The 27,948-nt window shown below is 40.1% G+C and overlaps 3 protein-coding genes across 5 annotated transcripts; 1 reads left to right on the top strand and 2 right to left on the bottom strand.

The window, feature by feature from the left end:
- Positions 1 to 856: 856 nt before the first annotated feature.
- arfgap1 (ADP-ribosylation factor GTPase activating protein 1) lies at positions 857 to 13,198 on the bottom strand. 3 transcript variants are annotated; one of them, XM_084542554.1, is made up of 14 exons: positions 13,001 to 13,198; positions 10,939 to 11,009; positions 9,917 to 10,026; positions 9,422 to 9,593; positions 9,060 to 9,160; positions 8,894 to 8,980; positions 8,694 to 8,808; positions 7,650 to 7,706; positions 7,526 to 7,558; positions 7,321 to 7,350; positions 6,496 to 6,552; positions 5,230 to 5,289; positions 4,662 to 4,717; positions 857 to 4,562 (listed from the first exon to the last, which is right to left on the bottom strand). In XM_084542554.1, the coding sequence occupies exons 2-14, from the start codon at positions 10,996 to 10,998 to the stop codon at positions 4,223 to 4,225; spliced, it is 1,278 nt and encodes a 425-aa protein (XP_084398680.1). In that variant the 5' UTR covers positions 10,999 to 11,009; positions 13,001 to 13,198; the 3' UTR covers positions 857 to 4,222. The 3 variants fall into 3 exon arrangements, with proteins under 3 accessions (XP_084398680.1, XP_084398681.1, XP_084398682.1); XM_084542555.1 differs by lacking the exon at positions 7,321 to 7,350; XM_084542556.1 differs by lacking the exons at positions 6,496 to 6,552; positions 7,321 to 7,350.
- A 1,402-nt stretch (positions 13,199 to 14,600) lies between these two features.
- On the top strand, positions 14,601 to 16,261 carry LOC311487356 (ammonium transporter Rh type B-like; the record flags this gene model as incomplete). Its single annotated transcript, XM_084543609.1, has 1 exon — positions 14,601 to 16,261. Exon 1 carries the CDS (start codon positions 14,813 to 14,815, stop codon positions 16,259 to 16,261), a length of 1,449 nt encoding a protein of 482 aa, XP_084399735.1. The 5' UTR covers positions 14,601 to 14,812.
- A 6,420-nt stretch (positions 16,262 to 22,681) lies between these two features.
- On the bottom strand, positions 22,682 to 27,260 carry LOC311487508 (signaling threshold-regulating transmembrane adapter 1-like). The gene is made up of 6 exons (XM_084543806.1): positions 26,990 to 27,260; positions 24,399 to 24,515; positions 24,276 to 24,306; positions 24,089 to 24,147; positions 23,955 to 24,004; positions 22,682 to 23,796 (listed from the first exon to the last, which is right to left on the bottom strand). The coding sequence occupies exons 1-6, from the start codon at positions 27,012 to 27,014 to the stop codon at positions 23,551 to 23,553; spliced, it is 528 nt and encodes a 175-aa protein (XP_084399932.1). The 5' UTR covers positions 27,015 to 27,260; the 3' UTR covers positions 22,682 to 23,550.
- Positions 27,261 to 27,948: the final 688 nt, after the last annotated feature.

Here is a 27,948-nt window from a genome sequence, read left to right as displayed (position 1 = left end):
ATGTGACTGTCCTGCACTTAATCGTGTCTTCATGGAGGTTATGACGTTCACCATGTTTAAAATAAATGACAGAGCTCTTCATTAGACTCATTTTGAAGGCTGTGGTTTGTATTGATTGGTAACGTGTTGTCCCGACACATGTTTCTACTATTTTGGCATCCCCATTTTAGTCAGTTGGCAAACACTGTAGTGTTCAATTTAACAACACCACAAACTCCATCCTCCAAAATTACCATACATTTGAATTATCACCTTTCTTAAACTGTTTAATCTATAAATTGAACATTATAAGAGTCATAAAGGGGCATTTAGTGCAAGACTCTTATATTACACCGATCAGGCATAACATTATGACCTAATATTGTGTAGGTCTCCCTTGTGCCTACAAAACAGTTGTGACTCATCAGAGAATGGACATGGGCCTTCTGAGGGTGTCCTGTGGTGTCTGGCAACAGTATGTTGTTAATGGGAACTTTGAGGGGAGGGGCCTCTGTGGATCATCCCACAGATACTTGATCAGTTTGGGATATAGTGAATTTGGAGGCCAGGTCAACACCTTGTGCTGTTCTTCATGTTTGTTTTTTTTTAGTTGTTCCTAAAGTGTTTTTGTGTGTGTGTCTGTGTCAGGCTGCATCCTGCTGGGGAGTGTCATTGCTATGGGGTGGGGGTGTCTGGTCTGGTCTAGGTGGGTGCTACATGTCTAAGGAACACATGAATGCAAGGTCCAAAACATTAAATGTCACAAGATGGTCAGTGTTATTTACTTCTCCTCTCAGTGGTTTTAATATTATGGCTGATTGGTGTAAAATGCATTAGTTTTAGCAGGTGTACCTAATAAAGTGTCAGGAGAGTGTATGCGGCCTTGGTATGTTACTTTAAAAACATTAACGTCGACTTGATTCTGAACCAATAATCAAACTGACCCGTCAGTTATGGCATTAACAACCATACAGACATTCACAGCACAGTACGATTTTTATTTTACACAGAAACCATGTGTACAGGAAAAAGAAAAAAAAAAAATAAGAAAAATATCCACAGCCTCATCGGGGATGGGTAGTTAACACTGGCTCACCTCATAGGATGGCTGCTGGTGAAACTTGGGGGGGGGGGGGATCAAGCAAACAAACTGCACTTTAATTCACTGAGGAAACGACCGAATGTATTTAGCTCCATATTACATCTCATGCATGACATCAAAAATAGCATTTTGGACATAATTAGTTTCATCAACAAACACAGACGTACCCAGTCTACAGGCACAGAGAAAGAGCTCTACCGCTGCTCTGGAAAGTTTAAAGTCAGATAATGTGGCCAAAAAATAAATAAAAAATCAACACCAATTAGATGCATTTCATTCAGTGACGCATTCTGCAGTTTGTCCATGGATCAAATGTAGCAGTAAGCCCAACATTCACTAAAGGAAAAGCTACGGTATTACAGATCTGAGACTGTTCCGATATTTCCCTTTTTAAACTTTGGCAATGTGTGCGTTTCATGTCCGTACATGATAAAATAAAGAGAAATAAATAACGTACTCCAAAAGAAAAGTTGATGGAAACATTTGATATTATCACGTACGACTCACTGCATCAGCGACACACAGGGCAAACTGACACTGGCATCGACAGAAAGCAAACACAGCTGTTTAAGGCTTTTAACACGCAACCGCACATGAACACGACAGCAGAGGTCCAGCGACATAAACGTTCCAGGAGTGATCTTCTTTCCTTTTTTTTTTTTTTTGTTTTTGTTTTTTTTTAAACAGCACTGCATCGTCACTGAAAACACACCCAACACAGTATAGACTCACATTTGCTGCTCTGATGCTACAAAGCATCAAAATGAGCCACAGAAAAATAAAAGTAAAATAAAAAATGCATCAGTATTCAAAAGCAGGAAGTAAACTGAAAACTTCTCAAGAGGTAGGAAAATGAGCATGGAATAACGACAAATGCTGGGATGGTAAAATGTTGCTTCTAACACGGCCCAGGCTGTCTGTAGGAGTGCAGCAACATCCAAATAAACAGTCCAGTCGCTATATTGCACTGGTACGCTGCTCTGCAGGCAGGTAATAAGAGACTACTGGCCACTGATAGACACAGAGGCTCAAAGAATCAGATGACATCCTCTGATATTAGATATAAAAATGTAAAAAGTGTAGATCAACATGTAGTTGTAAATGGTAAGTGGTGTTTAAGTGAGTCACATGATTCTTGCTCCATTAATAACTCACAGATGCTCAATAAATAGGAAATTAAAAAACTTTTAGAGGGTTAAAGGGAACGAACGGTGCAGCGAGACTGGCAGATGCTCAACCCAGACATTTTTTTTTTTTTTTTTTACTAAAATGTTACAGAAATACCCAGTTTCACATTGAGCACATTTGCATCCATGACGAACAAAGCGAGTGCAGCTGCCATTTAATCCGAGGGAGGCTCCAGGCTGATTGAATTAATTCATAACAAGCGCTTGAGAGCTATGACCATCTAACTGTCAAGCGTATAATGAGCCTCATTAATATTACTAAGCCACTGAGATGTTCATACAAAGTGTGAAGATATCTGTGACATTAAACCCTCGCGACATGTAACGACCAGGGTGCGATAACACTCGACTCGTTGACTCGTAACAAGTGGCTTCACACACATGAGATTATATTTACAACGACCCGTCGGCTCAGCTGAGGTCACAGTCCAGTCGACGGTCCCCTACCTCCGTCCAGTTATTGAAACACAACCATCGCACTCATACAGGATGCACAGTATGTTACCATGCCAACAGGGACTCTCATGCGAAAATCAGCTACTTCACGTTGTATATTATCTGTAGACATCAATTATTCACATTTTAACAATATGCGTTAAAATTAAGAATAAAACTATTTATTTCATCCAACAACACGAACCCTTCCTCTTCATTTCCAAGAGAATACATGTTAGTTGAGAAGCCTGCTCTGGCCTGAGTCTAGATTAGATCTCCTTACAAGTAAATCCAGCCTGTGCCGACTGTGTGAAGTCCAAAATCAAAGTCGGCCTGAGCTAAAAGTCAATTCGGCCACCTTCAAAGTCGGAAAGAAATACACGCAATAATATTCCAATAAATCCCCCTACTCCCCTGTGCAGTATTGGCAGCTATTCCTGGTATATTTTAGCTTGACAAACACATGGACTTCGAGTGTGACGTAAATAAAGGAACAGTACTTTAATTACTTGCTGTATAAATCATTATAAAGTAGGATTACTAGAGGAGATGTATGACAAAAAAAGAAAGGCAATGACAGAGAATGAAAAAAGAAAAAGAGGGAATAAAAACAATATATTGCGTCAACCGATCAAAATGAATGTAATGTGAAAGCCTAAAGGAACCATTTTAGCAAAGGGGCAATTTTCAATACATTTGTTTTGGACACAGAATGCTGATTTAGAATCCCTTGACTATTTTGCACATTTTTAACAAAAAATTTGTATTAAAGATATCGATTAATACCATAAAGGTAATTTAGTCCTAACCCAATAGACATTCAGTTATTTGATTTAACTTTTCCACACAATTAATGACTTTCTGTTGCTTTAATATTAACACTGTAATCACAGGATGGGATTTACTCAGTCAAAAAAAAAATTTAAAATTCTAAATTAAAATTTTATTAAAAAAAAAAAAATGTGCAAAACACCTAGGGGCTTAATTTGATCAAACACAAAAATCGATGTGATTAGTGTTTAGTCAGTCATACTCTATTTACAACGATTCATATTTACAGCGTCAGATCTTTTCTCTCATGCATCTTTTTGCTTTTTTCTTTTCGTGTGGCGAAACCGAGCGTCATTAAATCCACGATGCGGTTTGAACTCTGGCTTATTCACCATTCAGAGTATGATATTTGGGGAGCCCATACAGTTAATCATGACCCTATCTACACTGGCTGATTTTGATTCCTTGCGATGAAGGCAATTTACAATAAAATACAAGACGGCAAGTCAATATATTTAATTTTTTTTTAAGAATATTCATTTTATAATGAGCTCAACGTACCCATGGGCTTCATTCATTATTTCTTGAATGTGTAATAAATATATTTTGAATGCACTGACATGAACTAACCGGACACAACACTCTCCTTCCTGAGAGTATCAGTGAGATGAACGGGGGGGAAGAGGGACAGGAGAAGAAGGCTTGAGTAGGAAAAAAGGGGTAAGGACATGTGCGGGTTGTGAGGTCACTACCAGTCTGCATTATCCCAGGTTTCCTCAGCAGGTTTCGTAGGACTCTTCTTTGTTTTACCATCCGCGTTGTCCCAGTTGTTGTCCCAGGCCTCCCAGCTCTCCTCTGTGCTGTGTTTGTTGTTGGACGCCGCTTCGGAGCCCCAATTGTCCCAACTGTCAGAGCTCTTCTTTGCGGAATTATCTGCGATGGTCCAGCTGTCACTGCTGGGAGATTTCTTGGCTTTTAAGGAAGTGTTGCTGCCAAAGGTTTCCCAGAAGTCCTTTGACACAGGCTGGGTAGAGCTCCCCTGATAGCCCTCAGTGGCATCCATGTTCTGGTAGCTCTCTCCGGTAGATCTAAACACGGCAGGAAAAATAAGGAAATGATTTAACAGCTCATGTTTATCGTAACTAGATCAATTTAAGATTTAACTTTGAATGGAATAGTTGTATTACCCATCTTCAGGTTTTCCAGAGAATATATTAGTCAGCTTAGCACCAGCTCCCTGAACCTAAGGAACAGAGTCATATTTATAAAAGGTGCAACTTCAAGTCAAAACTACATGACTTTAACACACACACAACTAAATTAAAAGACAATAAATCAAGAAATATATCGATAACCGATTACTTAGATACAATAAAAACAATAATAGCTACACAACAAATGACTACATTACAAATTTAGTTTCAGTTTTTTTATATAAACAAACTTGTTATACATGATAAGAGTCGTCTACATTATACTCACCACCAGATTACAAATGGCAGCAAGAAAAACAACAAATTAAACTGCATTAGTATTGCTCAAACTTTCATCAACATTGCAAAACCAGTCTCCATGGAGGGCTATAAAGACGGGCGGGCAGGCAGGCAGGCAGGCGCTTCCCCTGCATCGCTTTGCGTACAGTTTGTGAACTTAGTCCACGTTAAAGCAGCCTAGCGCTGGATCGGGGCCGTGCTTCCTCGCTCAGGAGACTGGTTTTGCACCACTACAGCGTGGCAGTCGTCTGCCCAGTCCTACCTTGCTTGCCAGCCCCGTGATGCTGACTGCCATTTCATCTAGCAATTTGCCATCTTTCACCTGGATGACCCAAATTAATATTAAAAAACTTATACAAACAAGAATCTTTGTTTAAATAATGTTTGTTAAGCACAACTTGAAATGCTCATTTTTGATTGTGGCTAAAGCGCTCATGTGTTTTGTTAAGAGGAGAAAAAGAGAGACGGTAGAAAGACTGTTATAGAAGCACAAGCCACAGATTACACCTTCAATCAGCAAAGCCAGCTGTACATTAGAAGACAAAAGCAATTTGTTTTCATGTCTGTCTTTAGTCCTGACATAGAGAATAAACTACTGCATGGCTAGTAGATGAGATTAACTTATTATTTTATTATTTCTATTGTGCGCTTCCTGTATTCTTACTGAACCCATTTGATCTATCTAAAAAAAACCACATCCAGGAACTGATCACTTGAGAGTCAAAGCTGTTATGCAGAAGCATTTATGTGGAGAACACTCAGCGTTACCTCAACAATGGTGACAGATCATAAGCGACGGCAAAAACAAAGCTTACGTCTATGTGTAATAGCTCAAACACACCAAATCTGCAAAGAGATTGAGCAATAGTTTTCAAGTGATGAGCTCCAGGATGTGATATTTCATGTTTACACAACTGAAAAAGAAAATCTCACCACATAAGAAGCTGCATTTTATTTTGCCATAGCTTACATTATTCCAAAAAAAGTAAAAATTCAAAGATTTTCTAGCCAGATGAATGGGAAAATACATCCGATTTGAATTTTTGTGATAGATTTATATTGAATAACAACACAGCCAATGCACTATGCTCTCTACTGTATGTTAAAATAGTTCATGTAATGTAACACCAAACTTAGTTTAATTGATCATTTAAAAAAATCTATTTGTCTGCAAAGAGAACGGATGTGAAAACATCTTCAATTGAGACATAATTTTTAAACTTGGACTGAAAATTATTCAGTGCACTTTAAGCCTTATCCAGTGACTGTGCTGACATGTCACTGACTCACAAATGTTCTCAAATAAACAGCTCACAGCTGTATGATTCTGCAAATCCTGGCTGAGTCACTGACTGGGGGGAATATATTTGAAGTCTGAGGTTTTGTCGTTTAATGCACGCTGGCGTAAAGCAGATAAAGTGGCACAGACAGGCAGCGGAGAAAATAGCACATTCACATCTGAAGCTGTTTGATGTCTAAAAGCACCGCAACCCACCACCAAACCAACAACTTCAAACATCAATGTTACCTTTTCTTGGGTAGGTTTGATAACACTCTCATTTAATGTATGTCCTAACTCAGTGGCCTAGTTGGAAGTCAAGAGAGGAGAGTTCACTTGAATGAAACACAGTTTAACATTCACAGTAGTGCAAGACACCGAGCTGCTTGTTCTGCAGCCGCACGAAGATCATTCCCATTCACCATGACACTGAACAAGCACTAGAGGGTGTAATGGTTCAAAGCACCTGCATCGGTGTGCACTTCGTCTTGCAGGACACACCGTGCACACACGCTGATTAATATCTAGCAGCATTTTAAAAGGAGCACATGTAATCCCAAATATCAAAATAGAACAGCTTTGCTTTTTACTCTTCAGAGAATAACATGCTTCATAACGATTTTTTTTTTAACTGTCTCAACTGAAAACCATTACATCCCTTCAGCGCTGTTAGCAATGAACACAAAAACTGTCATGCATGAATGGATAACCCATTATCAAAGGCTGTGAGTGAACAGCTCTTCTGCTCATCTCTATATTAGGGGCAGCAATTACTCATGGCCACCATCCCATAATACATTCGCTCTCACAATACAGTGACGAGCTGTCTTTCAAAGGTTATCCACAAACTTAAAATAGACAAAATGCCGTGTGTCGATATAACCAAGCAGAAGCGTGTGAAGAGGACATTTGCCAACATTTTGCAGAAACGCTTTAATGTTTAAAAACTGAAAATGAATGACAAGCTGACAAAAGAAATATAAAAAAAAAAAATATATAAAGAGGAACTGTGCATCTTAAAAGAAATAAAAACATGATGTGAAAATAGCGCCATGCACCTATAAACAGCTTTACCGGTTCAGGGGGCGCTTTATAGCCCCTTAACTACATCCAGAGAGGGCAAAGAGATATTAAAAGTAATAACATAGTCATTACAGCTTGAAGAATTGTATGTTAAGAGACAGTTTGTGAATGCTGATACCTTTAAGAAAGTAGGCACTACAAAAGAGGACAGAGGAAACCTTTACTAACAGATTATCTGTGACTACATTAGACTTACCTTTAAGGTTGCTTGGTTTGCCAGTTTACTCGTCTGCACAGGGAGGAAAGAAAAAAGAATAATTACTTCCTTTTCTATTAATGTGATACTGTGTAAATACTTTAAACGCTTTAAATACGCTTACATTATCTTTGGCAATAGAAGCAAACTTGCTAGCTCCAACAGTGAAACTGCTCCAGCCCTACAAGAAAAAAAATAAATAAATAAGTCAGCAGGAGAAAATATACACAACAAAAATCACTAGTCACCAGCCAGTCCATTAGGTATACACCTGTTCAATGGATCATTGATGCAAATATGCAGTCGTGTGGCAGCAACTCATTGCATGGTCTAGACTGGCGGGGTCAAAGCAAGCCCCAGTTTGATCACAAACGGGGCCGGATCAGTAACATAACAGCCTATAAATAACTTTTTCCTTTTGTTTTAGTGCAAAGCAGAACAAGTAAATTAGGAGAATGTTAACATTTAATAAACTGTCCTTAAAAAAAATAAATAAATATGAATGAAATTTTGTGTAATTTGGGCACATTGCTGTCTGCTGTTTAGTCCTGGGTCCCAGTGTAGTGTTGTTGTGTTCTGTCCTCTTCTCTTAGTGAAATTGCCTTGTCTTCGATGTAATTTTTGCACTTTGCAAATTCATGCAGCGGGCCAGATTACACCCTCTGGCGGGCCACTTTTGGCCCACGGGCCGTATGTTTGACAGCTGTGGTCTAGACAATCTGCTGCAGTTCAAACAGAGCATCAGAGCGGGGAAGAAAAGTGATTTAAGCCCGTTTGTTGGTGCCACATGGGGCTGGTCTGAGTACTGGGATTTTCACTCACAACCACCTCTGGCGTTTATAGCGAATGGTCTGAGAAAGAGTGGGTGAGTGGCCAGATATGTCAGATATCAGACCTGTTAATGCAAGAGGTCAGAGGAGAATGCCCAGACTGGTTTGAGGCTGAGAGGCAACACTGGTGTACAGTCACCAGATCTCAACCCAAGCCCCTATGGGATGTGGTGGAACGGGAGATTAGAGTAATGGATGTGCAGCCAAGACATCTGCTGCTCTCTAAGGAATGCATCCTATGCCGTGAAGAATTAAGGGTCCAACCTTGTACTAGCACGGTGTACCCAATACAGTGGCCAGAGTGTGTATAGACAGCATATTTATAAATCATGACCTACTGAATAAATAGAAGACATAGCATTGTTCAGGAAGTCATCCTCTTTCTTCTCCGGGGTCACTGTGTTGCCAAAGCCAACGTATCGGTTCTCTTGATTCCCACTGTAACCACCTCCACTGAAGAAGAATGAAAAACATATTTAAAAAAAAAAAAATAAACAGCCTCCGTTTACAGAACACAACAGAAGAGAGCAAACTGTACCTCTGATAAGAGTTAACATCGTCACTCAACCAGTCTTCAAAAGCTTTGTCGCCAGATTTTGCTGAGGTCTGTCCAGCTCCTCCAGAGCTAAATGAAGGACAGACACATTTACCGTATCTGGATTTACACACAGAACCAGTATGTTTAAAACCTTATCCATTCATACCGATGAGAGGATGAAAGGCTGGTCTTGGGTTGAGGGGATGTCCAGTTTCTGGCAGAGGACGTCTCGATGGACCACTCCTTCCCCTCCGCTAAAGTTGCCACCTGTGTTGAATGAATACATTTTTCTGATCAGCAGGGAACAGCCTTTTCAACTTTATTATCAGTCCATTCCACATTCAGTTGTCTGTTTTTGTCGAACTTTAAAAGTAAACACTTCGATGCTACAACACACCGCCAAAATACATAACCTACTAGAGGAAGAATTCAGTTCTAATTGTGTAATGTCTAAGAAATTAACGAAGATGTGGCTGCTAGAAAACTAAACATATTTTAATAAATGAACCTAAGCTCTGTGCGACTCACCTTGTCTCTAAAGAGTGCAGCAGCTTTGCTGTTGTATTTCTCCTGTAAAGTCCAGTTAGGGTCGTAATCATCTTGGAGTTCAAGAAACAGGCGGAATTTTCCATTCCCTCCAGCTTTCATCTTCTCAAGCTCAATGTCTTTCCACTTGTCCATGGTGACCGAGCGCACAAAACTGCAGACGGGTGCGGGGGAGATGAATTAAACATTATCAGGCTGTAACAGTTCATTGGTAACGAATGGAAGGAACATGCTGACTGCTGTTCAGCTGCAGGAGAACACAGTTTTTCTAATAGAGGAACACATTCACAAAACTCATCCATGCATTCCCAACAGATCATTCACCTTGATGCTCTTATAATACTTTTGATGGCTACACTCTAAACTGTTAGCAGATGGAGTTTAAAAGGGATCTCATGTGAAATTAATAGATGCTAAAAACCATAATGCGAATTTCTCAAATGTTACTAAGACCATAAAACACTCCACCCCTCTTACCTGAGATGTACACCCAGGCCTCTGTGTTTGCCAGAGCACTCAAGACAAATCCAAATGCCGTATGTCACACTAACCCACTGAGGGTTAAAAGCCCCGCACTCGAAACACAGCTGAAAACAAAACACAAGGCATAAAGAATGTATTACTGTGTTTAAGAATATGTAGCAGGACCCTGGTTTTGTTTAGAAATAAGTCTAAAGCCAGCCAGTGACGCCAACAGACTGAACAAACTGATCAGGAAGGCTGGCTCTACCACTGGCTGCAGACAGGAAACTTTTGAATCGGTGGTGGAGAAGAGGACTCTGAACAAACTGTTATCAATCATGGATAACCCTGACCACCCTCTCCACCACACAATAGACAGACAACGGAGCACCTTCTCCAGAAGGCTCTGACAACTTCGCTGTCTCAGAGAACGCCACAGGAAATCTTTCCTGCCCCAAGCCATCAGTCTGTACAACTCCTCATCTGTGTGTGACAGATGACACTCTGGACTTTTGTTTTTCTTGCACATTTGCACATGCTTGTTTGGTTATTGGTTGTAAATTCATTACACCTACAGAGAAATTTCCCAGTTTGGGATTAATAAAGAAACTATCTATCTATCTATCTAAAGCTACCATTTAGCTATTAGACAAATGTTATAACATTAAACTGGAAGTTAATACTTCTGTCCAAAACGTAAATTAAAACAAAAATGTAATAACATTTTCTTAGTTGTCATCTGATTAATACAGAATAATGACACATTAATTAACACATTTTTTTTTTTTTATTGAAGCTAGGAGACATTACATCTGTCCTACTGCTTCTGCCAAAGATGTGAGCCAACAAAATGTCCATGAAATTGCGGTCACTGTTTATTTAGTCGAAAATGAAAGGGGGCTATTTTCTGGAGGCCTGTGAGAAGGTGCAACATGAAACACCTGCTGTCTTCTATGTGAATTAAAGTATGCGGTTCCAGTGAGGTGATCTTAGTTAGACTAACTAGGCTTCGTGAATACGCTGATGTGGGCCCTTACGTTGTTTTCATCCTCGGTCCGAACTTCCTTCAGAACTCGTCTGGTCCTTGGACTCGCCATGATGACACACACTGAAAGAGAAACAGAGGATATTCTTAAGTACACCAGTTATTATTAAAAGCAAAATATTATTCGATAAACTCGAGCTCCAGTTTCACGCTACCAAGCAACATCCTGAATAAACACATTAGACTGACATATTCTTGTGAATTTGAACAAATGTCTCCAAAGGCTGGATAGCAAGGAGAATAAAAAAAAAAAAAAAAAAAAAAAAAAAAAAAAAAAAAGTAGTTCTGATGACGTTATCTAAAGCAAATCTGCTCCACAGAAAGGAGTCTGGTTTGAGATTAATTGTGCTTGGCCTACAGAGAGAGAGCAGGAGGCTGCAGCCAGGAGAAGCTACAAAAATCTGCAGTATTCTGTTCTTAGGAGTAAAGCATTCAGTGTACCTTTGTATATTACTACTTTTATCAATCCTTGCAAATGTTAAATGTTTTTCTCCTGATGTGAAAATGTTGAAAAAAGTATTATTTAACATTAATTTCAGTTATTTATAAATGGATTAATGAAAGGATTAGCAAGGACTAATGGACTAGCTACCAGGATACTATGATCGTGTCAAAGCCCAAAAAGCAAAGCTGTTATAACGTCTCCACTCTTCATCCAACAAGTTATTGACCTCCACCTGATCCTGATTCTGATGTGACCAGTCAAAACAGTCTTTTCTTCACTACATGCCACCAGCACCTGATGACACCTTCATTGTCTTCAAGTGACAATAAGATTTTCACTGTAACCCTTAAATGCATTTTTTTTCCAACACAAAGCAAATGCGTGCTGTACATTATGCATCAACGCTGTATAGTGCACATCATCCTGCTGCAGTAAACACTAACCTGGTGCTCAAACCAAATATGTATTAAAGCACCAGAAAAAAACATAGTCATTAAAACATTTGCAAAACCTACCCATCTCTTCAAACTACAATGCAGGCAGCCATATAAAAAAGTTAAACTATATGAACAAGATTAAATACAGGCAGGGTGGAGAGCTGTACGGACACATCGTTGGTTTCTGGTGTTTTCACAGGATTTGTAGACAATGAGAAGCATCCTTTGACCTTTGATTTGTATATAAAATTGTGATAAAATTACAACACATTTTTACAAGGACCACAGTGACACATTAACATTGCTAAGTTTAACTGATTAACTGTCTACAAGCAGAGCTTTCATATTTAAGACACTGGAAATGGTGAATGTTTGGCAGTGTTACGGGACAATGAGCTTAAAGATAAATCACATGTAAACATGTATTAGCTGTTGCTCTATTAATATGTTACACATGAAAATCTTTTAAGCTGCAGTTTAAAGATCGTGACACTACTTGGCAAAGTCACAGTAACAGTCCAAGAGACGGTTTAACTCGTCCATTGAACAGGGAGATTTTAACGAGCAAGTGTGATGTTTTCACAGAGAGGCTCTCCTCTCAAACCTATCTGGGAAAATAAGACTGTTGAACTTGAGGGGAACATATTAGCAAATTAAAAACATACAGTATATTCTGCATATATGTATGTATATTGGTTTTAGTTGTTGTTGCTCTCAAAAGAAAGGCTGGTGTTGATGATTCCTATTTTTTAAATTATTCTACGTCAAGATTCTCTGAAATAATGGACTGAATACAAATACCTGCAATTATATACGTATGTATAAATGTGTCGATGTCTCATTACGATGACTTTTGGCCTTTAAGTAAATGTAATGACTAAAGCGTTAAACCATCGTCTACCCCACAGAGTTGTAGTCGTGTTAAGGCTCTTAAAAAAAACACTACAGATTTCATTCATCGGTTTACGTGTACATTTAACAATAAATCTCTAACATTAAGTCGTGATTTGCGACGTCTTTCTTCCGGCAATAACTAAAGTAACCAAACGGTTACCACACAAATGTGAACGTTGAAGTGCATTGAGATGATTTCGGACACTGCTAGCGTTAGCTTCGGAGTGAGCTAACCATAGCTAACAGCGGCTCAGCTAGCTAGCTAGGGGTTAGCTTACCTGTCTGTGATTGAAGAACAACAGAGGCGCTGTTTTCAGAGTCGGTGGCCTCTGCCGATACCCTCTACGGAGACTTTTCTTCCGTCGCGGCGGCACTACAAATGTCGGGTTGTCACAGACTGTATCGGGCAGACAGAAGAGTATTTTGAAGACTGCTTATGTTAAACACCGGTAGCCATGTTCCTGTTTGCATACGTTGGCAGTGCAATGCATCATGGGACGCTTCTGCCTCTTCTTCTTCTTCTACTGTCGCTTCTGCTTCTTCTTCTTCTTCTTCTTCTTCTTTTGAGTTTTAACCACAAGCCAGCTTTAAGGAGCATTATCGCTGTCTATTTGACAGGAATGCGAAAGAAAAATATTACTCTTTAATTTTCCACACTTGTAGCCCTCCTTCACACAAATATGGGTTCCTAATGAGGTGACCCAATGTTGTTCCATGTTGTCTGTGTTTTACTTTTTAAATGCAGGTACTAGTTTCCTTTTTTTTTTTTTTTTTTTTCATTAATGACAGCAAAACAAAGACCATATTTCTAGAGGCATATGTTGAACAGATTCAGAGTAAAACCCTACAGTGTGTCACGATCCATTTAGTATTTTATTGTATGTTCATATTTCTGGGCTATTTAAAGTGAAATTTCTTTAAAAGGCCTTTTTGGAGCAGATAAATTGACTCACTTCACTTGTAATGAAAACCTAAATACTAACTTAGTAAATACTTACATCTAATGACACAGTTTCTCTGTCTGTTTTTTTTCCCCTCCATTATGAGATACTGGCTCACATTTACTGACTTACAGAGCACCCAGTAGCTTTTATTTATTTTATTACTTACACATGTGCTATGCCTACCGTAAAGCAAAGTTCTCCAAGAATATTATGTATTCATATTTGCCCGCTATCTTTGCCTTATGTAAAATTTCCACTATATCAGTTAGTTAATATAGTTCCAGATAACCCTCCTTTTATGTGACCTGCCTCTTAAGATCTGTTGTACTGTCTGTAATGGTTAACGTTAGAATATTCTTCTAAAATTCATTAATACATGACACCTAAGTGAACTGAATTTATTATTCATTTTAATCTATAGCTTATTCCCTTTTATTTATTTATTTTTAAACTGAAAGGTTTATGATAACTACATAGGTTTCTCTGTCTCTTGCACAAGAACCTCGTTCTCTCCCGATTATCACCATTTCACACATTTGTTTTCCCCACTTTTTAGATGCTGTTATCAAAAAAAGGAAAAAAATAAAAATGAAATAAATGAACATTATTCTTACAACCTGATTCAGACATTTTTTTTTTTCTAGAGACTCTATTTCCACCAAAGAGCTGCTTGTATGTGTTCTTGCAGCAGCAGCTTTGGACTGTCTCTCATTTTTATTAGTTGTATTATTTTATTTGAGAGACATACAAAAGTAATTCTGCATGGAGAATGTCCTTTGCCCAATTATATAAAGCTGGTTTTGGTAAAATTACGTATTTTACTTTAGAAATGTTTCTAAAGCACATTTAAACCAAAAAAAAAAAATAAATCTTATTATGAACAAAGGCCTCTTCTTACACTCATATCAATGAAACTTTAAACAGGACTGTGACTGTGTGAAAGACGGCAGGAAAAGAGAAATGGTGAGGCTGAAAAATCTGAGGGATTAAAGTCCTCAGTGGAGGTGATAAATAATTATATCCTGCACGGGGTCGTGCTCTTTGCCCAATCCTACTAGCAGCTCTTATCTGATAAAAACAAGAAGTATAAAAGGGGTGTAGTTGGACCACAGGGAGAATCTGGCCGGGCTTGAGCTGTGCATTAAAATGAATGCGTCTACAAGTTTGAGGGTGCGCTTGCCAGTGCTTGTGTTAGTGCTGGAGGTTGTCATTGTAGCTCTTTACACCGCGTTTGTCACCTACGACGACAATGCAGATGCTAAGCTGCAAAACAATGCGACCAACCCCATGGAGAACTCCCTGTACCGCGACTACCCCTACTTTGCTGACGTGCAGGTGATGATCTTCGTTGGCTTCGGCTGTTTGCTCGCTTTTTTCCGATTCTACGGCTTCAGCGGTATGGTCTTCAACTTTCTAACAGCTACATTCGCAATCCAGTGGGCGATCCTGATTCAAGGGTTCTTCCAGTTTTACTATGGTGGTAAAATTCACCTGGGGGTGATCAACTTGCTGAATGCAGAGTTTGCCTGCGCCGTGGTGCTCATCTCCTTCGGGGCTGTGCTTGGGAAGACCAGCCCCGTCCAGCTCCTGGTCATGGCTTTGCTGGAGATCCCCGTCTTTTCTGTGACAGAGTGGGCTGTGCTGAAATACATCAGGATCAACGACGCAGGTGGCACTATTCTTATTCACCTGTTTGCCTGCTACTTTGGTCTCGGGGTGACATTTATTCTGTATCGGCCCAGACTGAACGATGGACACCCTAAAGAGATCACTAGTTACCAATCTGACATCCTGTCTGTAATGGGGACACTTTTCCTCTGGGTGTTCTGGCCTTCATTCAACTCTGCTCTCACATTTAAAGGTGACGACCAACACAGAGCGATACTCCACACTTTTATAGGTCTGAGCTCGTCCACTATGACTGCCTTTGCACTCTCCGCGTTGTTCAATAAGAGAGGCAAGCTCACAATGGCTGATATTCAGAACGTGACTCTGGCCGGTGGTGTCACTGTCGGGGCTTCGGTGGACATGATGATTACCCCTGCTGGTGCGTACTTGCTGGGCATCATGGGTTGTACCGCCTGCTTCTTCGGTTACAGGTACCTGACCCCCTTTTTGGCCAAACGCATGAGGATCCAAGACCAGTGTGGTATTCACAATCTCCACGGGCTGACCGGCCTCATATCATCCACAGCGGGGATCTGTGCCATCCTGCTCGCCACCGAGGAAACCTACGGGCCCAGCATGTACCAGATCTTTTCCCACAGAGCACCACCCGAGGGAGATCCAAAGCTGCTTGAGCTGCAGAAGCTGATTCCGGGGCTGAAGGCCGGCTTGGGCCGCACCGCACAGGAACAAGCTCTTTACCAGGTCGCGGCCGTCTTCTCCACCATTGCAGCAGCCACAGTTGGCGGGCTCCTCACCGGACTGGTCATGAACTTGCCCTTCATGGCTTCGCCGCCCGACAAGGACTGCTTTGATGATGAGCTTTTCTTTGACGTGCCCTCTGACTTTGAAAGCATAGATGTGATCAAAGCCCCAATAAGCTGTGATGATGATGATAAAGCAAAAACAGCCATGAACAGCGAAGTCTGAGGAGTCACACAGACGGTCACTATTAATGTAAAATTCAATTTCTAAATTATTGTTACAAATAAACCAACATGTAGCAACAGTCAACATTATTACCTCAAGCATTGCAGTGCTGCAGAACTGAGACTGATAAATTTAACTGCTGTAAAAGGGATCTTAATCACATGTTGTGTATTCGGTGCGGGTTATGTGAATCTTTCTGTTGGTGTTTTACAAGTAAAATTGTGAATTATATAACTGCGTAATGTATTATATTATTCCTATAGTAATTCCTATTTTAAATAAATAATTTCCTAAAGACATCAATGCCTCTTTTCTTTTCAAAATGTGTGTTTCACATGTATTTAGGTAAACATATTTACCTCTTGCTTTTTCATCAACTTTATTCTATATTCATAAATAATGGCAACTCAGTGAATATTAGTATAAAGGAGATCATTTACAGATGGTGAGTGCAGTAACTACACACTGCTTCAAACTGACTTTGACAATTAAACTATGGAACATCTGAAATCTGCTTGGCAGGGAGGTTACAGAAGAATAGTGGCAGACGGCCGCAAAAAAAAAAACCCAAAAAAAACACAGATTGGTAGCACGACAGTCTGTGCAAGGTCCAAACAGAAGCTCAGCAGAATCTCTCCAGATATAGATCCTTCATGTGAACATTGCAGGCTTGCAGCAGCGTCATTATTTTCAGACTTTTTCCAAAATAAGAAAGATAAATTGATTTAGATGATCTGATTGAGCCTAATATAATATGAAATAGAGTTGAACAGTGTCTCTCTGTGTTAGCCCTGCGATAGACTGGTGACCTGTCCAGGGTGTACCCCGCCTCTCGCTCGATGACAGCTGGGATAGGCTCCAGGAGACCCCGCGACCCTTAACAGGAATAAGCAATTACAGAAGATGAATGAATTAATGTTGAACAGACCGTGGTATCAGCCTGCCGGCACCTGAAATCTGCACCAACACACTCAAAGCTAAATAAAGAGATGATGAAATATTTTGAATTAGAGGCACATGTGAGCAGCATGATGCACAAAAACAAGACCCTTTTAAAGAAACAAAAAAATAGAGCAATACAACAATATGTACAAAAATAATGTTATAAATCTTTCCAAACCGTCTGTAAAGGATGTAAACATGGCAAACAGGGTAACTGTAAATAGGAGTTACAAGGTAGTATGGATAATTAATGAGATTAAATTACAACAGGAGACAGATGCATTAAAAAAAAAGGTGTGTTTAGACCATTTTTGTCAGCAGAAGTGTTTGAATCAGGGTAGCTTTCTGCTCCCTGCAGCCCTCAGTTGTTTTGTTTCACTTATATTGCTGCCAAAACCCAATAAAAACAGTTTTAATACATCGAATGGCACACTAGTTTTTATTAATATGAATCTTCATTCATTCATTCATCTTCTGTAACCGCTTCCTGTGAAGGGTCGCGGGGTCTGCTGGAGCTTATCACAGCTGTCATTGGGCGAAAGGCGGGGTACATCCTGGACAGGTCTCCAGTCTATCACGGGGCTAACACAGAGAGACAGACAACCATTCACACAACCATTCACACTCACATTCACACCTACGGCCAATTTAGAATCACCAATGAACCTAATGAGCATGTCTTTAGACGGTGGGAGGAAGCCAGAGTACCTGGAGAGAACCCACACAGACACAGAGAGAGGTGGTTAGACACAGTGCTAACCACCTCACCACTGCCTCAGTCTTTTAAGATTGCTGTAATTAAGCCCTTACTCAAGAAAGCCACTCTAGATCCAGATGTTTTAGCCAACTATAGACCAATCTCCAGCCTTTATTTTATTTCCAAAATTCTAGAAAAAGTTGTTGCTAATCAGTTGTGTGACCACTTAAACAGGAATGGTCTGTTTGAAGAGTTTCAGTCAGGTTTTAGAGTTCATCACAGTACAGAAACAGCTCTGGTTAAAGTTACCAATGATCTCCTCATGGCTTCAGATAGTGGACTTGTCTCTATACTTGTTCTGCTAGATCTTAGTGCTGCATTTGACACTATTGATCATAATATTTTACTACAGAGACTTGAAAGTGAGATCAAGATTAAAGGAACGGCATTAGACTGGTTTGAATCCTATCTGTCTGACAGATTCCAGTTTGTTCATGTCAACAATGATTCCTCTACTTATACAAAAGTAAGTTACGGAGTTCCTCAGGGTTCTGTGCTAGGACCAATACTCTTCACGTTATACATGTTGCCATTAGGCAAGATTATTAGAAAACATGGCATAAACTTTCATTGCTATGCAGACGACACCCAGCTATATTTATCCATGAAACCAGATGAAACTAATCAGCTGGTTAAACTCCAAGCATGCCTTAAAGACATAAAGGCTTGGATGACCTGTAATTTCCTACTCTTAAACTCAGACAAAACAGAAGTTATTGTATTCGGTCCTAAGCATCTCAGAGATTCATTATCTAATCACGTGGTTGCTTTGGATGGCATTACCTTGGCCTCCAGTACTACTGTGAAAAACCTTGGTGTTATATTTGACGAGGATATGTCCTTTAATTCGCACATAAAGCAAGTGACCAGGACTGCCTTCTTTCACCTGCGTAATATCGTCAAAATTAGGAACATCCTGTCTCAGAGTGATGCTGAAAAACTAGTTCATGCATTTGTGTCGTCCAGACTGGATTACTGTAATTCATTACTGTCTGGCTGTCCAAATAGCTCTTTAAAAAGCCTCCAATTGATTCAAAATGCCGCAGCAAGAGCATTGACAGGAATTAGCAAGAGAGATCATATTACTCCAGTTTTAGCTTCTCTTCACTGGCTCCCTTTAAAATATAGAATAGAATTTAAAATCCTCCTCCTTACATACAAGGCCCTTAAAGGCCTAGCTCCATCGTATCTTAAAGACCTTATTGTACCATCCCAACAGATCACTTCGGTCTGAAAGTGCAGGCCTACTTGTGGTTCCTAGAATTTCAAAAAGTAGAATGGGAGGTAGAGCTTTCAGCTATCAGGCTCCTCTCCTGTGGAACCAGCTCCCAGTTTGGGTTCGGGAGGCAGACACTCTCTCTATTTTTAAGGTCAGGCTTAAGACTTTCCTTTTTGATCAAGCTTATAGTTAGGGCTGGACTAAACCATCCCTTAGTTATGCTGCTATAGGCCTAGGCTGCTGGGGGACGATGCACCAAACATCTAAGTCTCTTTATATGGTATATAATTCTGTGTTTTACATACAGTGTTTGTTGTGTGATTTGTACCTGCCACGCTTTGTAACTGGTGCTGCAGATTGACCTGTTTACCTGTGTTCAACGGTTTATCTGGAGTAGATTTCTTCTTAACTGTACGTTATATAACTTAGATAAAACTGGTTATTTTGGCTTTGGCCACGTGAGTCTTAGATGATGTGAAGTATATGACCGATCTAATTTACCCTCGGGGGACACCTGATCAGTTTACAGGCCGAGATGACTTATTATTGTTTGGTTGTTTACATAGCCTGTCCTGTTTGATTGGTATTTAAAAATCGATATCCATCTCTACTATCACAATCCAGTCCTGGATTGACTTAATGATCTCGCTTATCTTCACTTCACTTGTTTAATGCCAAAACTTCTGCTGAACAACATCGAGCAGTCTCTTCCTCACGGCGTTCTCTAATCAGTTTATTTTTGACCTTATAAATTAAATAGATTACAAATAACAGATAAGGGGAGTGGGTTTGTCCTGCGGCGATTAAAGTACATGTGGTTACAAAGGTTAACTAATATCCCCAGTGTTTTTTATTAACTGACAGGTCAGCAAACTGTCTTATCTAAAAGAGGACAATTGGAAAGCAAAGCTCTGTGGTTTCAGAGTAAACTGCAGGTTGCGGGGCGTGCAGAGTGGTGGTACCCGTTTTGATGCTGAGTCGGCCTCTTACTGCCAAATCCGACCAGAAGTGGATATGGCACATTATTCCGATTCAGCTTTTGCAACAGCATCATAATTTTGTGAGAGTGGCTACAACATCTGAAGAAGATTTCAGTTCGTATCTAGACTGCTTTACTTAGACTCAGCAGTAAAGCCAATTTAAGGGTAATGCCAACAGCTCTGGGAGACAGAGCTTTGAGTTAGCAGCTAACATTAGCATGCAGATACAGTGATGAACATCTTGTTCTGTAAGCTCATGTCCTGTGAAGGGTCGCGAGAGGCGGGGTACACCGTGGACAGGTCTTCAGTCTATCTCAGGGCTAACACAGAGAGACAGACAACCATTCACACTCACACCTACGGCCAATTTAGAATCACCAATCAACCTAACCAGCATGTCTTTGGACGGTGGGAGGAAGCTGGAGAACCTGGAGAGAACCCACGCAGACACAGGGAGAACATGCAAACTCCACACAGAAAGAAAAGCCCCCGTCAGCCCGTGGATTCAAACCCAGAACCTTTTTGCTGTGAGGCATCAGTGCTAGTAATGAACATAACATGGTGATTTTTAGCAAGTGTAATCATCCACGTCTCATCCTGAGGAGACGCTGATGTGTGCACCAAATGTCACAGACATTTGTGCACATTTCACTCGCAACACAAACCCAGCGTCCTGCTTCCACCAGTCTGCTAGTGTGGATGAATATATGTCTTTTAAATTAAACTTCTGACCGTTTTCACATGGAGCACAAAGGGAATCATTAACCAAATTTCTATTCATATCTATCTCTTCCACTTTATTCTGTTTCTATATATTTATCCTATGTTGCCATATCTTTTCTTTATTCTGTTTTAATTTTATTTATTGTATTTTTGCTTCTGTGAAGTCGAGAGGGTTCTGTGCACCAAGAATTGAATTACTGGTAATGATGTGGCATTGTTACAGAGCATTTGACAATCAAGAACCTTGAGTCTTGAATCTTCATTATTCATTTATTTATGTATTCGCAAACAGCTGGTTGTGGTCACTGCACAATTTCTAGATCTTGCACCAATTAGGAAATTACTTACATCAAAAAATAATGACAAAAACCAGGCAGACAAAGGAATGTCATTTCCTTACAGTCTTGTGTTATATCACTCTGCTGGAAAATAATTTTACGACTGTCCTGCAACAAGAAATAATCATTAAAAAGAAAAAACTACAACTTCTTATCGCCCACAGTGATTACTGTGTCCTTTCCCGCTGACATTTGAAATGAGGGCTGTGTGATAAAGTGTGGACCAAGGTGACCTTTCTTCCAAGACGCAACGAATAAACTATTGAACTAATGAGCAGAAATGATAAATAATAATCTGTAACAAAGTTGTTTTTTTTTCCATTTGGTGAGCTCAAATTATAAGTAATTTATCAGGTTCAAGCATTAACATTTCCAATCTTTATCTTCCAATCATTAATAGCGCAAGAAGCAGGATCTTGATTTATTACACCACTGACTGACCTGTCAGGCTATGGACATGTTGGAAGTACATTAAAGCTCCGCTCCACTCAAAAATGTGTTAAGCTTACTGTTACATCACATATTAAGTAGGCAGTGTTTACCTATTAGTAATAAAACCTGTCAGTTTTACTCCACTAATGCTTCATTCTTATCGAACCTTGTCTTAATAACTCACTGTTCCAGTGGCAAGCGGCAAACGTAAGCCAGAACGGCTGGCCTTAAGCAGGGATGAGGAGCATTAGTGATGTGCGAAGCAGATTTTTTTCGACGTCAGGAATCATCACAGTCTTGTTCAAGAGATTCATTCGCCTAAATCGTTCAGTGCTTGACAGAAACAGGTCAAATAATTTTCTGTATATTCCTCATGATCCCTGGCCTCTAGAATCAAAGACTGATAACATGTCATGCTGCTTTTATAATTCCTGATTTTCAAATTACTTTTTACTGGAGCTCGGTGAAAGTTCAGTCAAGAAGATTGTCTCTGTTAGCACTGATGCCTCACATCAAGAAGGTTCTGGGTTCTAATCCATCGGCCGACTGGGGCCTTTCTTTTCTGTGTGGAGTTTGCATGTTCTCCCTGTGTCTGCGTGGGTTTTCTCCAGGTACTCCGGCTTCCTCCCACCGTCCAGAGACATGCTGGGTAGGTTCATTGGTGTGAGTGTGAATGTCTCTCTGTGTTAGGCCTAAGATAGACTGGAGACCTGTCCAGGGTGAACCCCTCCTCTCACTCAATGACAGCTGGGATAGGCTCCAGCCCCCCGTGACCCAGACAAGCAGTTACAGAAAATGAATGAATGATTTATTATGAATAATCCACTTTAACCATTCAGATGTTGCCACGACCTCACTCAGCCAATTATGTCCTTGCTGTCAAATTTAATAATGTTTCTCCTCTGCTGCTGCAGTCAGATGTCACCAGCATCCAGGGTCTGGTCCAAGCAGAATCCACTCCACATCCAAAGCAAACCTCCTCTTCCTATACTAACCCAGGCCTCCCCTTTCAAGATCCATGAGGTCTTATTTGCGCCTAATTGTCAAAAACTTTCACATTTTTTCCACTGTGCACATTATGAAAAGAAAAGTTTGTTCGCTCCGAATGAAGTCACTCCTCATTGAACTTCATTTCTCTTTGAAATTGCTGATTCACCAGACTGATCTGCTGATTATCTCGTGTTAACCCCTGGCTGCATTAGCCGTTAGCATGTGGAGCTCCGTATCTCCTTGAACAAATTATCTGAATCACTCGCTCGGTGATGTATTGTTTCGTTGCACATATTCCTGCAAATGACTGAGAGTTCAGCTAAAGTCGGAGAGGAAGTGACTCAGTTCGGTTTGCTCAAAGATCTGCAAAAACATTATAAGCCTGGAAGAGTTTCTTTCAAACTTGAAAGCCCCAATTGACTCGTTTCACTTTGTCCAATTGCATCATCAGGTTTCGTGAGAAGCGTTTTTTTGTGAAGCAAAACACGTTTGTGGGTTATGGTTTCTTTAATAAACGAGCAGAAAAGTCTGCACAGGGAAGTATAATCGCGTCAGACACAACTTATTATTATAACTGAAACTTATAATGATGTGTCTTTAGTCACGTTTGGAGCAAAATTTAATAACTCATGCACATTAATCAAGTAAATAACGCACAGTGACCATACACACAACATGCTGAATATGTGATATTAGTATAAAAATGCCTTATAGAAGCCGTATCTCCGTTAAGTAAAAGACCAAAACAAGAAAACTGCATTGAAATCTACATGTGAGACGTGTCCTTCATCACTACACGGAAGGCTAATACTTTTTTCATATAATAACAGACAGTGCCATCCTGTGGTGGTAATGTCGAGCTGCAGAAAGGCAGTCCATGTCCTGTCAGGATCAGTGCTGTGCAGGATTCAGAGGTGGTTGGCGTAGCCCTCATCGCCCTCAGCAGCGCCGAGGGTTTTCGCTCGAGTTTGAACCGAAGCGTACAGCTCAGACACGGTGGAGAGGACGTCTGTGCTGCTGTCTTCCTCCTTCTCAGACTCCGGCGGCTCCTCTATATGCACCACCTCTGAGAACTGTAGCGGTGGAGCGCTGGGGCCGGACTGGGGCCTGGCAGCCTTCAGGGTCAGGTTGGCGTAGCAGTCCTGATTTTGGGACTAGAAGAGGAAACAAAGTGGGATGAGAGATGTTCTCACGGCACAGTAGAGTAGAACAAGCACCTTTACTTTATTATTTTTTTTGTGAAAAAGTTTGCTGTGAGTGTTTAATGTGTGAATTAATAGCTGATGGACAGAACGAGCCACAGTGACTCTACCTGTGAGGTGGGTGACGAGAAAGGATCACCCTCTGTGAACGCAGCTACGCCTGTGGACAACAAGATCTCACAGTGAACTGGTGCAAATGGACAGTATAAAGGAGCGTGAACAAACACATATGCAATGCACTTACTTGTGCTGTAGCCTAAGTTTCCATAAATAGGGTTTTCTTCCATCTGCCTTGAGCTCTGACTAAAATATGACATACAGACAGGGAAATTGGATAGAATTGAAATTAAAATGCATCTCATTGAGGCTGACATAAATTCTTTTTTTTTTTTTTTTTCTTTTGAACAGGAAACAAATAATATGTCACATACCTTTGTATTTTCCGTCGATCTGTCCGGTTCCCTTTTTCAGCACAAAGAACAATGCATTTACCATTAGCTACAGAAAATGAATTCATTTTCAGCTTATTTTGTTGAAGCAAATAATTTAATTACCTGAACAGTATTTTGAAACACAGCAATAGATATTCAAGCACAGTGAGATGAGCAGCACTGCACTGAGAGCCCCGAAGATCAAATATCCCACAGCTGGAATACATTTAGGATCCAAGACTGGAGGAAAAAAATTAATGTTATTAATTATGGATCATTTAATATAATCACGTAGAACAATACTAAACGAATCCACTTTCAGACTCGTGTAAGAGAAGGAAAATGTACAAGGCGCATAAAACAATCCAGCAGGCAGTTTGTCTTGTACGCTGTTGTGTTTTAAGGCTTTGATTATCCTTCCATCATCAAATACTCCCACTTAGACTGTCTACCATTTACGCCATGTGCGCTCAGTTTAGAGTTGACCTAACCGCATGCTGTGGGAGGAAATCGAGGGAGGATGCTCTCTCAGACGACACAAACATCAGATGTATCCCACTTGCACGGTGAGGCAACAGTAGCAACCACTTAGTTTCTATTTTAGATATTATATTTGGAGCACGCATTTCATACACAAATACACATAATACTGGCAATCACTGCAACACCATCGCCCTTGGTTTGTATTTTAGAAACTAAGGTCAATAAATTATATTAATACATGTATATATATTGATGCATTAGTGGTGTAAGCTTCTATAGCGAACAGTCCAATTGAGCTTGGAGAAACCATGTAAGGCCCTAAATTCTACAGCACTCGTGTTCTTAATCTATAGATTTACACTCTGTTAAGTCGTCAGCAGCACGAGCTGTGGTTTTACAGAGATATTTTCATGCATGTATGTGCGAAATGTATAATTGCAAGGTTTTGTTGCAAGAATACAAGCTCAGCAAGGCATGTTAGCAGCATTTCCTACCTCAAAAACCATCATATTTTCATGCACTGAATAAACTCATTTAACCGAAGCCCTTGTCATACTAACATAAATTATTCACACTCTGTTTTGCTGTGCATCACATGATAGGCGTCCCACCCTTCCATTATTTAGTTTGACAGGGTGTATTAGGTACCTTTACAAATGTCTGACGCCCAGACGAAATGTATGCACAACACAAATTGTGTCTGAGTAATAATATCTGATGATGGGCGCTCTGCTGCAAATATAAGTAAATAACATGACATTAATATTTATGCTCATTCTGCGTGGATGTGCCATCTCATTACAATATGGAACACGTTCTCCACGCGGTGTTGCATTTTGCCTTTGGGCAAAACTGAACCGAACTAATTAACCCACCGAGAAATACTTAAACATGGCCTCTGGGGGATTTGTACAGACTCCTTTCACTCAGCTGCAGTTTCATTAAACTTTCTGACCTCGTTGTTGCCACGGTAACATCATTAGAGTACTGGTATAATTATGAAGTTGTCAATAGATTTAGATTAGACGCAAGTTGCAAAGCTTCAGTGGGACTCAGGACGGTGGTACATACACATGTGTGTGTGGGATGTTGATGTATGTCTGAGTGGGAGACAGATGCATATAGAACCTTTTAGTTGACCTTTCAGTCCTTCACCCTGACCTTATTTCACACACACAAAAATAAAGAGAGACAGCAGAGATCACAGATTAAAGGTGTTACCACAGCCTCTTTTTTAGGGTGAACACAGAGACTAACCGGGGCTAAAAATAGGGTGCAGTTCTTTCTTTATGGGTTCCCACAGTCATCAGTTACTTAAATCTGTATTAATTGATTTTTTTTGGACATCTCCACATAAAGCTGGCAAACGTGTCAGCAAACCGAACGCCACCTCACACATTTAGCAGAGAAATATTATCGTTTAATTCCTACTGACTGGTCAACATCCGATGTTGACTCACTTCTAAAGTTCCCCCTCCACCAGCTCCTAAGGGGACGTGTTTGGCCCTTCCACCGCCAAATGCACCACAGCGTTTAAACTCTTGCATGAAAATGCATTGAGCGACAATATAAAACGGGCACGGCGAGAGAGAGAATGGTAAAAACAGAAAAGCGGTCACTAACAAAACCAAACATGAGCGGAAGAAACTTTAAAACTAAGATTTGAGGAGAACTGAACAGTCAAGCGATAAGAGTTGGGTGTATTACACAGCAATACAAAAAAAGTATTGAGGCAAAGCTTGACAATAAACGACTGACAGCTGCTCATGACACCTTTCTTGGTAGTTTCTCATTCGTCACTACACAGTGCAAAGTGTGTTGCCGCACAGCAAGGCTTATAAAACTAAAGAGCAGTCGCTGAAATGCAAAATCACAAAGGAATTATATGCATCTTTTGAAATTAGTTTGTTTAGTTGACGCCGGAGAGTTCAGATGATCTCCTAGAGCTCCTACGGTCAGCACACAGATTTATCTAAATTTCCCTCATTGCACAGTTATTAAGCTAGTCACATGCACACACAAGCCTGCTGCAGTAAGTAAAACTTGATGTGACTGAGGTTGAACTCCTTACAAGAGTCAGAAGGGTAAAACTGATTTCACTGTATTTTAATGTGTAGCAAACAATACTGGCTGTTCTAGATACAGCTCTCACTGTAATAGAGTATACTCGTAGGCTCTTAGTAACACTTAACAGTTTATAAATCACACTTATAAGAAATTTTTTGACTTACCCCATGTCTTATTACAGTTTTCCATAGTAATGAAGCTTTAAACCAGGACGATTCTTTCTATATTATAGTAGTAATTCCTACTGTACCGTATCTCTGCTAAACACGACTACAGAGCTACTACTGTTGCATGTTTATGCTCCCACAGTATGATGCTACTCAAGAGTGTTGTCAGTTGTTTTTTCAAAGGACGGTGACAGGATGTGTGCTTTTGCAGCAAACCACAGACTTTTTTTTAGACTCGAAAAGCATCAGCGATAACCGTGAACCTGCGCTGAATATCAAGGAAAACTATTTTTCATTTCTTTTTATACTGTATTTTTGTTTGTTGCACTGTTATTGGTGATGGCTTTAATCTCATTGTACATGTGTATAGTGACAATAAAGGCATTCTATTCTATTCTGTTCTTCTATTGTTATAGGAGAACAAGTCATTGTGATGCTATTCTTCGACGAGTGCAACAATCAGCGGACAATGGAGATTTGGTGCGAGACAAAGTGAGTGTGACAAATGTGAGATGCGGCAAATATAAAATTAACCACGGCAAAACAATTACCCTGAAATAAACTTCCTTATCAAACATGGGATTTTATTATCGTCACTGTCTAGGAACTAAAATGGTTTAAAGTGACGTCTAAATTGACATCTCATTTAGAGAATTCACAGGAACTATAAGAGGAAATAAGAGGAGGAATGAGTGGGTGGCCATGATGGGGATTCAGTTGTTGTAAAAAAAAAAAAAAAAAGTTCACACACTCTAATTTTTTTATTGGACCGCCTTTAGCTTTGATTACAGCACGCATCCACTGTGGCATTGTTTCAATAATCTTCTTCAATATCACCAGATTTATTTCCATCCAGTGTTGCATTAATTTTTCACCAAGATCTTGTATTGATGATGGGAGAGTCTGACGACTGCACAAAGCCTTCTCCAGCACATCCCAAAGATTCTCAATGGGGT

This window comes from Chelon labrosus (assembly GCF_963514085.1).
Source record: "Chelon labrosus genome assembly, chromosome: 4".
NCBI lineage: Eukaryota > Metazoa > Chordata > Actinopteri > Mugiliformes > Mugilidae > Chelon > Chelon labrosus.
This window is presented reverse-complemented; position numbering and strand designations above follow the sequence as displayed.

Bases quoted from the DNA above. Each gene is read 5' to 3' on its own strand.
- arfgap1 (XM_084542554.1), bottom strand. From the start codon at position 10,998: ATGGCGAGTCCAAGGACCAGACGAGTTCTGAAGGAAGTTCGGACCGAG. The intron at 10,027-10,938 runs GTAAGGGCCCAC...TTTTGTTTTCAG, and splicing joins GGACCGAGGATGAAAACAAC to CTGTGTTTCGAGTGCGGGGC. The intron at 8,809-8,893 runs GTACAGTTTGCT...ATTCTTCTTCAG, and splicing joins GATGTTAACTCTTATCAGAG to TGGAGGTGGTTACAGTGGGA.
- LOC311487508 (XM_084543806.1), bottom strand. From the start codon at position 27,014: ATGGAAAACTGTAATAAGACATGGG. The intron at 24,005-24,088 runs GTAAGTGCATTG...TGTTGTCCACAG, and splicing joins AAACTTAGGCTACAGCACAA to GCGTAGCTGCGTTCACAGAG. The intron at 23,797-23,954 runs GTAGAGTCACTG...TTCCTCTTCTAG, and splicing joins TCTCGTCACCCACCTCACAG to TCCCAAAATCAGGACTGCTA.